This window comes from Bufo gargarizans, chromosome 3 (genome assembly GCF_014858855.1).
Source record: "Bufo gargarizans isolate SCDJY-AF-19 chromosome 3, ASM1485885v1, whole genome shotgun sequence".
NCBI lineage: Eukaryota > Metazoa > Chordata > Amphibia > Anura > Bufonidae > Bufo > Bufo gargarizans.
In genome coordinates this window covers 350859999-350869647 of record NC_058082.1, presented here as the reverse complement: position 1 = coordinate 350869647, position 9649 = coordinate 350859999, and the positions used below count along the sequence as shown (strand labels likewise).

Sequence of the window (9649 nt, the reverse complement as noted above, 5' to 3'; positions counted from 1 at the left end):
TTGAGGCCTAGTATTTAGGCGCTGGGTGACAGGTATGGGTTTAGTGACAGAATTAGACTTGGAAATACACAGTAGCGGGTGTGTGTGAAGTTATTCTGAATGACCCTATGTGCACCTTCAATATTATATACCCTTTTAGGGATAGATTTCAAATAGCTCTGAAATAGCAGAAACCACTAAATTATGAAATTGCTAAATTGGGAATTGTACTTCAACCCAGAACAAAAAATGTGCTTTGACGGACACTAAATATCTTGCCCAGCAACAACAGTACACCGGTGGGTAACGAGAGATTTAGAGGGAATTAAATTTGAGGCCTAGTATTTAGGCGCTGGGTCACCGGTATGGATTTAGTGACAGAATTAGACTTGGAAATACACAGTAGCGGGTGTGTGTGAAGTTATTCTGAATGACCCTATGTGCACCTTCAATATTATATACCCTTTTTGGGATAGATTTCAAATAGCTCTGATATAGCAGGAACCACTAAATTATGAAATTGCTAAATTGGGAATTGTACTTCAACCCAGAACAAAAAATGTGCTTTGACGGGCACTAAATAACTTTCCCAGCTACAACAGGACAACGGTAACGAGAGATTTAGAGGGATTTAAATTTGAGGCCTAGTATTTAGGCGCTGGGTGACAGGTATGGGTTTAGTGACAGAATTAGACTTGGAAATACACAGTAGCGGGTGTGTGTGAAGTTATTCTGAATGACCCTATGTGCACCTTCAATATTATATACCCTTTTTGGGATAGATTTCAAATAGCTCTGATATAGCAGAAACCACTAAATTATGAAATTGCTAAATTGGGAATTGTACTTCAACCCAGAACAAAAAATGTGCTTTGACGGACACTAAATATCTTGCCCAGCAACAACAGTACACCGGTGGGTAACGAGAGATTTAGAGGGAATTAAATTTGAGGCCTAGTATTTAGGCGCTGGGTCACCGGTATGGATTTAGTGACAGAATTAGACTTGGAAATACACAGTAGCGGGTGTGTGTGAAGTTATTCTGAATGACCCTATGTGCACCTTCAATATTATATACCCTTTTTGGGATAGATTTCAAATAGCTCTGATATAGCAGGAACCACTAAATTATGAAATTGCTAAATTGGGAATTGTACTTCAACCCAGAACAAAAAATGTGCTTTGACGGGCACTAAATAACTTTCCCAGCTACAACAGGACAACGGTAACGAGAGATTTAGAGGGATTTAAATTTGAGGCCTAGTATTTAGGCGCTGGGTGACAGGTATGGGTTTAGTGACAGAATTAGACTTGGAAATACACAGTAGCGGGTGTGTGTGAAGTTATTCTGAATGACCCTATGTGCACCTTCAATATTATATACCCTTTTTGGGATAGATTTCAAATAGCTCTGATATAGCAGGAACCACTAAATTATGAAATTGCTAAATTGGGAATTGTACTTCAACCCAGAACAAAAAATGTGCTTTGACGGGCACTAAATAACTTTCCCAGCTACAACAGGACAACGGTAACGAGAGATTTAGAGGGATTTAAATTTGAGGCCTAGTATTTAGGCGCTGGGTGACAGGTATGGGTTTAGTGACAGAATTAGACTTGGAAATACACAGTAGCGGGTGTGTGTGAAGTTATTCTGAATGACCCTATGTGCACCTTCAATATTATATACCCTTTTTGGGATAGATTTCAAATAGCTCTGATATAGCAGAAACCACTAAATTATGAAATTGCTAAATTGGGAATTGTACTTCAACCCAGAACAAAAAATGTGCTTTGACGGACACTAAATATCTTGCCCAGCAACAACAGTACAGCGGTGGGTAACGAGAGATTTAGAGGGAATTAAATTTGAGGCCTAGTATTTAGGCGCTGGGTCACCGGTATGGATTTAGTGACAGAATTAGACTTGGAAATACACAGTAGCGGGTGTGTGTGAAGTTACTCTGAATGACCCTATGTGCACCTTCAATATTATATACCCTTTTTGGGATAGATTTCAAAGAGCTCTGATATAGCAGGAACCACTAAATTATGAAATTGCTAAATTGGGAATTGTATTTCAACCCAGAACAAGAAATGTGCTTGAACGGACACTAAATAACTCGCCCAGCTACAGCACTAGGGACAGATTTAGCTGGATATAAATTTGAGGCCTAGTATTTAGGCGCTGGGTGACCGGTATGGATTTAGTGACAGAATTAGACTGGGATATGGCCAAAAAATGAACAGACTATTGCTGGTTAAATGCACTTGGTGTGACAGCTTCACCCTGATGTAGGCTTTAGCCAAAAAACAACCACACCATTGAGGGTTAAATGCACTTGGTGACAGGCGCAGCTTGCCCCTGATTTTGTATATGGCCAAAAAATGAACAGACTATTGCTGGTTAAATGCACTTGGTGTGACAGCTTCACCCTGATGTAGGCTTTAGCCAAAAAACAACCACACCATTGAGGGTTAAATGCACTTGGTGACAGGCGCAGCTTGCCCCTGATTTTGTATATGGCCAAAAAATGAACAGACTATTGCTGGTTAAATGCACTTGGTGTGACAGCTTCACCCTGATGTAGGCTTTAGCCAAAAAACAACCACACCATTGAGGGTTAAATGCACTTGGTGACAGGCGCAGCTTGCCCCTGATTTTGTATATGGCCAAAAAATGAACAGACTATTGCTGGTTAAATGCACTTGGTGTCACAGCTTCACCCTGATGTAGGCTTTAGCCAAAAAACAACCACACCATTGAGGGTTAAATGCACTTGGTCGCAGCTTGTGCTGGCGCACCACAAGACACAAAATGGCCGCCGATCACCCCAGAAAAATGAGACTGACAAACGGTCTGTGCAGCCTAAAAACAGTGAGCAATTGAGGATCAGCAGCTCAATGATCCACAGCTGCAGATCGATCAGTTAATCAAGTCCTTTGGAGGAGTTAATCTGCCTAATCTCGCCCTACTGTCGCAGCCGCAACCTCTCCCTACGCTAATCAGAGCAGAGTGACGGGCGGCGCTATGTGACTCCAGCTTAAATAGAGGCTGGGTCACATGGTGCTCTGGCCAATCACAGCCATGCCAATAGTAGGCATGGCTGTGATGGCCTCTTGGGGCAAGTAGTATGACGCTTGTTGATTGGCTGCTTTGCAGCCTTTCAAAAAGCGCCAAGAAAGCGTCACAAAAGCGCGAAGAAAGCGACGAACACCGAACCCGAACCCGGACTTTTACGAAAATGTCCGGGTTCGGGTCCGTGTCACGGACACCCCAAAATTCGGTACGAACCCGAACTATACAGTTCGAGTTCGCTCATCCCTAGTTTTTAGTTTGTTTTTAGTTTTAGCTATTTTAGGGGGATATCTGTGTGTGCAGGTGACTATTACTGTACATAATTATTAGGCAACTTAACAAAAAACAAATATATACCCATTTCAATTATTTATTTTTACCAGTGAAACCAATATAACATCTCAACATTCACAAATATACATTTCTGACATTCAAAAACAAAACAAAAACAAATCAGTGACCAATATAGCCACCTTTCTTTGCAAGGACACTCAAAAGCCTGCCATCCATGGATTCTGTCAGTGTTTTGCTCTGTTCACCATCAACATTGCGTGCAGCAGCAACCACAGCCTCCCAGACACTGTTCAGAGAGGTGTACTGTTTTCCCTCCTTGTAAATCTCACATTTGATGATGGACCACAGGTTCTCAATGGGGTTCAGATCAGGTGAACAAGGAGGCCATGTCATTAGATTTTCTTCTTTTATACCCTTTCTTGCCAGCCACGTTGTGGAGTACTTGGACGCGTGTGATGGAGCATTGTCCTGCATGAAAATCATGTTTTTCTTACCTTGCAGACTTCGTCCTGTACCACTGCTTGAAGAAGGTGTCTTCCAGAAACTGGCAGTAGGACTGGGAGTTGAGCTTGACTCCATCCTCTACTTCAGATGACCCACTAAACCCAGGAGGTCAAATCAATATTCCAATAGTCTGCTGACTATAATTCCTGTTTCTGGTCTTATATTAAAATATAACTTTTATTTTCCTTTTATTAAATACTATATTTAACATACAAAAAACAAAAAAACACACTCTTTTAAAATGTATATGGAGGGCTTGGACCTGTGGGCTCAGTATTCCTATTGTCCGATTAATCAGAGGGACATTCTCTCATAGATATCATGGACTTCTCTGTATTTAATTGTGTAATGACACTTCAGTGCCAGTAGGTGTCACCCCGACACCAGGCAAACGCCGTACTTGGTAATAGTGTTCGGTCCGCAACTATGTATCTATTGTGTCCCTCACTGCTGATTACACAGTTACTATATTCATTCCGTCTTTCTAATCTGGCCCTCACACAGGTTCAGCGTCTGCAGATCACCTCTCCCTAGTCCATCTTCAGCCCTGCCATCCTTATTAAAATCTTACAGACACAGCTCCCCCCTTTGCTCCCAGGGGGAGCTGTGTCTGTAAGATTTTAATAAGGATGGCAGGGCTGAAGATGGACTAGGGAGAGGTGATCTGCAGACGCTGAACCTGTGTGAGGGCCAGATTAGAAAGACGGAATGAATATAGTAACTGTGTAATCAGCAGTGAGGGACACAATAGATACATAGTTGCGGACCGAACACTATTACCAAGTACGGCGTTTGCCTGGTGTCGGGGTGACACCTACTGGCACTGAAGTGTCATTACACAATTAAATACAGAGAAGTCCATGATATCTATGAGAGAATGTCCCTCTGATTAATCGGACAATAGGAATACTGAGCCCACAGGTCCAAGCCCTCCATATACATTTTAAAAGAGTGTGTTTTTTTGTTTTTTGTATGTTAAATATAGTATTTAATAAAAGGAAAATAAAAGTTATATTTTAATATAAGACCAGAAACAGGAATTATAGTCAGCAGACTATTGGAATATTGACTCCATCCTCAACCCAAAAAGGCCCCACAAGCTCATCTTTGATGATACCAGCCCAAACCAGTACTCCACCTCCACCTTGCTGGCGTCTAAGTCGGACTGGAGCTCTCTGCCCTTTACCAATCCAGCCATCTGGCCCATCAAGACTCACTCTCATTTCATCAGTCCATAAAACCTTTGAAAAATCAGTCTTGAGATATTTCTTGGCCCAGTCTTGACGTTTCAGCTTGTGTGTCTTGTTCAGTGGTGGCGTCTTTCAGCCTTTCTTACCTTGGCCATGTCTGTGAGTATTGCACACCTTGTGCTTTTGGGCACTCCAGTGATGTTGCAGCTCTGAAATATGGCCAAACTGGTGGCAAGTGGCATCTTGGCAGCTGCACGCTTGACTTTTCTCAGTTCATGGGCAGTTATTTTGCGCCTTGGTTTTTCCACACGCTTCTTGCGACCCTGTTGACTATTTTGAATGAAACGCTTCACTGTTCGATGATCACGCTTCAGAAGCTTTGCAATTTTAAGAGTGCTGCATCCCTCTGCAAGATATCTCACTATTTTTGACTTTTCTGAGCCTGTCAAGTCCTTCTTTTGACCCATTTTGCCAAAGGAAAGGAAGTTGCCTAATAATTATGCACACCTGATATAGGGTGTTGATGTCATTAGACCACACCCCTTCTCATTACAGAGATGCACATCACCTAATATGCTTAATTGGTAGTAGGCTTTCGAGCCTATACAGCTTGGAGTAAGACAACATGCATAAAGAGGATGATGTGGTCAAAATACTCATTTGCCTAATAATTCTGCACGTAGTGTATATGTATGGCAAATGTCGGGAAGGGGTTAAATTGCCTAACTTAAAGGCCGAATGCATACGGCCGTTTTTACGGCCGTGAGCGGTCCGTGGAACCGCGGCCTGGATTAGACCATACCAGTGTACCACTGTATTGCGGCGGCAGCAGGGAGTGCACGGCGTCATAGCAACCAATGACGCAGTGCGCTCCTGCTCTCAGCAGGAATTCAGGCTGCGGTTCCACGGACCGCTCACGGCCTTGAAAAACGGCCGTGTGTATTCGGCCAAAAAAATAATACTAAAACTAAATAAAGAATGAATTAAAAGACATTTCAAGGAAATGAAAAGCTTGTGCTTATATATATTTTCTGACACCATTAAAAAGCTGTTACTGAGTTATACTGCAAAGCTTGAGATATAAAATAATGTTGATAGGGCTGAAAATTCTGTAACAATTTTTAAATGGGCTTTTCCCATTAAGAAAATCTATCCACAAGATAGGTGATAAATGTATGATCACTGGTAGTTTTACCACTGGGACTGTCGATCATGAGAATGTGGTCTCTCCTGTGAATTAAGTGGTATCAAGCATGTGTGAATAATGCTCCATTCATTGTATATGGGACTGATGGAGACGTACAAATGTTTTACTTGCCAGACCTACAGATAGTGAATGGATAGATGAATATATGATATATGTGTATAGGAATACATGATAGGATATATAATGAATAGTTGAATATATAGCGAATAGTGGTCATCCATGCGCAGTAATTCTCCATATTTACAGGGAACTTGTGATCCTTGGGGTTCCAGAGGTCCGGCTCCAGCGATCAAACATTTATCAAATGTCCAGTATATAGGTGATAAATGTTAATTATAGGAAATCCCATTAATCCCATTTAAAGAGTTGCACATCCAGCCACTAAATGCAAGTCAGATGCTGGAACAGAAACAATATAATACCTGTAATTTAAAGTGTTTTTCCAAGTTCTAAAATTTTGTGTGGAAAAAATCTAACTTAGGTCTCTTGTACACAAACGTTTTTTTTCCTCCGTTTACGTTACGTTTTTTGCACTCCGTATACGGACTGTATACAGAACCATTCATTTAAATGGATCCGCAAAAAACGGAAGGTATACTTCGTATGCCTTCCCTTTCCATATTTCCGTTCAGTTCAAAGATAGAACATGTCCTATTATTGTCCGCATAACGGACAAGGATAGTACTGTTCTATCAGGGGCCAGCTGTTCCGTTCCACAAAAAACGGAATGCACATGGACGTCATCCGTATTTTTTGCGGATCCGTTTTTTGTGGACCGCTAAATACTGAAAAGCCATACGGTTGTGTGCAAGAGGCCTTAACCAACTTTGAACTGGTTCTGTACCTCAATTATTGCAGTCCCACAACACTTTATTGACAAGCCTATGTTAGCATGATCATCCAGAGTGAAAACACATCAGTGAATAAGAGTGGACAGTTTGTGTCTGCTGCAGTAACACTTAGGTCATACAGTTGATAAGACACTCAGCTATTGTCATCACTGTGGTTGATCAGGTAGAATTGCCAACAAGGATCTGCAAACTGAGTACCATGGTTTAAAATTAACTATAGAATTATAAAGGTCGATGACAATATTCATTTTTGTCAATATACTGTATGAATGAAACGATACACATTCTAACTTTTAGAACTTGGAGAATCCCTTTAAAAATTCTCTAACTTTCAAATACATTTTTTTATATTAAAAATGTGGATTTCTTCTCAAATGCCTTTTTCGATTCCTGTATATTGATAGGTTCGTAAATAGGATGGGAGAATCTGCAAAAAAATTGAAAAGAAAAGAACTAGTTTTGGAACTTTTCTTAGCCAAGTGAAAAACAGTTTACCATGCAGCATTGAAAACAAATGCATTATTTCAGCTACTTCCAAAATTAGCAAGAAACCGGAAAGTATTTAAATATTTTACCTAAAATGTACTTTAGATTGCATGTGATGTTAGAACACTCGTGTTATTGTATTTCGGAGAGCAGAACTTGCTAGGGATCCCATAATGCTCTTGTCTAGACCTTGCTGTTTTAAAAAGAAATTAAGAAAAAAGAATTGTGAGAATCAGATACACATCAACACAATACAGCTGAGGACACAAATACAGTAAGGCCCCTTTCACACGGGCGTTGCAGGAAAAGGTGCGAGTGCGTTGCGGTAACATGCGTGATTTTTCCGCGCGAGTGCAAAACATTGTAATGCGTTTTGCACGCGCGTGCAAAACACAGGCTTTGGATCGGTCACATGGGTGATGGATCATGTGATGACCGGAGTGACGTCACCACAGGTCCTTTTCCTGCACACAGCAAAGAAGAAGACAAAAGAGATGCCGGCTGCGCGAGCAAGTAGATTAAGGCGAGTTAAATTATTATTATTATTTTTTTTAACCCCTCCAGCGCTATTGTACTATGCATTCCTTATTCAGAATGCTCTTATTTTCCCTTGTAACCATGTTATAAGGCAGGCATCCTCAAACTGTGGCCCTCCAGCTGTTGTAAAACTACAACTCCCACAATGCCCTCCTGTAGGCTAATACCTGTAGGCTGTTCAGGCATGCTGGGAGTTGTAGTTTTGCAACAGCTGGAGGGCCGCAGTTTGAGGATACCTGTTATAAGGGAAAACAATAATGGTCGGGGCCCCATCCCGATTGTCACCTAGCAACCGTGCATGAAAATCACACCGCATCCGCACTTGCTTGTATGGGGCCTGCGTTACGTGAAAAACGCACAAAGAGAAGCATGCTGCGATTTTCACGCAACGCACAAGTGATGCGTGAAAATCACTGCTCGTGTGCACAGCCCCATAGAAATGAATGGGTCCGGATTCAGTGCGGGTGCAATGCTTTCAACTCGCGCATTGCACCCGCGCAGAATACTCGCCCATGTGAAAGGGGCCTAAGATACAATGCAGGAGACAACATTTTGATTCCTCTAATAACTTCTACTACATTTTTATTTGTTCTATTCTTACCCTTCTGCTACTATCTAACCTATTTACTTTTACTCACCTGGGGTTCACTAGGTTAATGTTCACATCGGACTTCTTCCTTGCTGATTTTGGCATTTATTCTGCGTCAAAACGCACACAATCTACCTCCCACTATTTTGAAAAATATGTGCCATGATGTGGATTTTTACATACATACTTTCACAGTGATTTTTTGCATCTCTGGTAGTCGGGGCAATTTTTGCACTTTCAACATGTACAAATACAACCTAATACAAAATAAAATAAAAATTCTATAGCTATCCCATACCTATATATTATCTGAATGTAGACACCTGGCACATTGCCATAATGCGGCGGCTGGGACGGATCAAGACCCATTCAACGTGAATGGATCTGTGATCCGTCCGCATGGTAAAAAAAAATAGAGCATGTTCTATTTTTTTGCGGGGCGGAGGCACGGACAGAAACATCATGGAATCAATCCATAGTGCTTCCATGGGGTTTCATGCCTCCATTCTGCACCGCAGCTCTGGATTGCGGACCTATTCAAGTGGATGGGTCCGCATCCACGGCTGGTGCCCGCATATTGCGGACCCGCTGTTTGCAGACCCATTCACTTCTATCGGGCCGCAAACAATGCAGACAGCTCTCAGTGTGCTGTCCGCATCAGCACGTCCATTCTGCGCCATGCGATGCGCATAAAAATAGAACATGTCCTATTATTGTCCACTTTACTGACAAGGATAGGACTGTTCTATTAGGGGACTGGCGTTCTTTTCCACAAAATGTGGAATCCACACAGCCATTATCCTTGTTTTGTGGATCTGCAAATTGCGAAAAACAGCCAAAGTTAATGTGCATGAGCCCTAAGGCTGAATTTACACTTCAGTTATTTTGATCCGTTATTGCTTGCCAAAACCAGGTGTGGGTCAATAACACAGA

At 41.7% G+C, this 9649-nt stretch overlaps 1 protein-coding gene across 1 annotated transcript in view; it reads right to left on the bottom strand.

Moving 5' to 3' along the window:
- Positions 1–7497: 7497 nt before the first annotated feature.
- Positions 7498–9649, bottom strand: part of LOC122933047 (plakophilin-1-like) — a 64721-nt gene continuing 62569 nt past the window's right edge. The window contains exons 7-8 of the mRNA XM_044287784.1: positions 7680–7783; positions 7498–7531 (exon numbers count right to left, since the gene is read on the bottom strand). Coding sequence (XP_044143719.1) covers positions 7709–7783 — 75 coding nt within the window. The 3' untranslated portion in view covers positions 7498–7531; positions 7680–7708. The remainder of the gene's footprint in view (positions 7532–7679; positions 7784–9649) is intronic.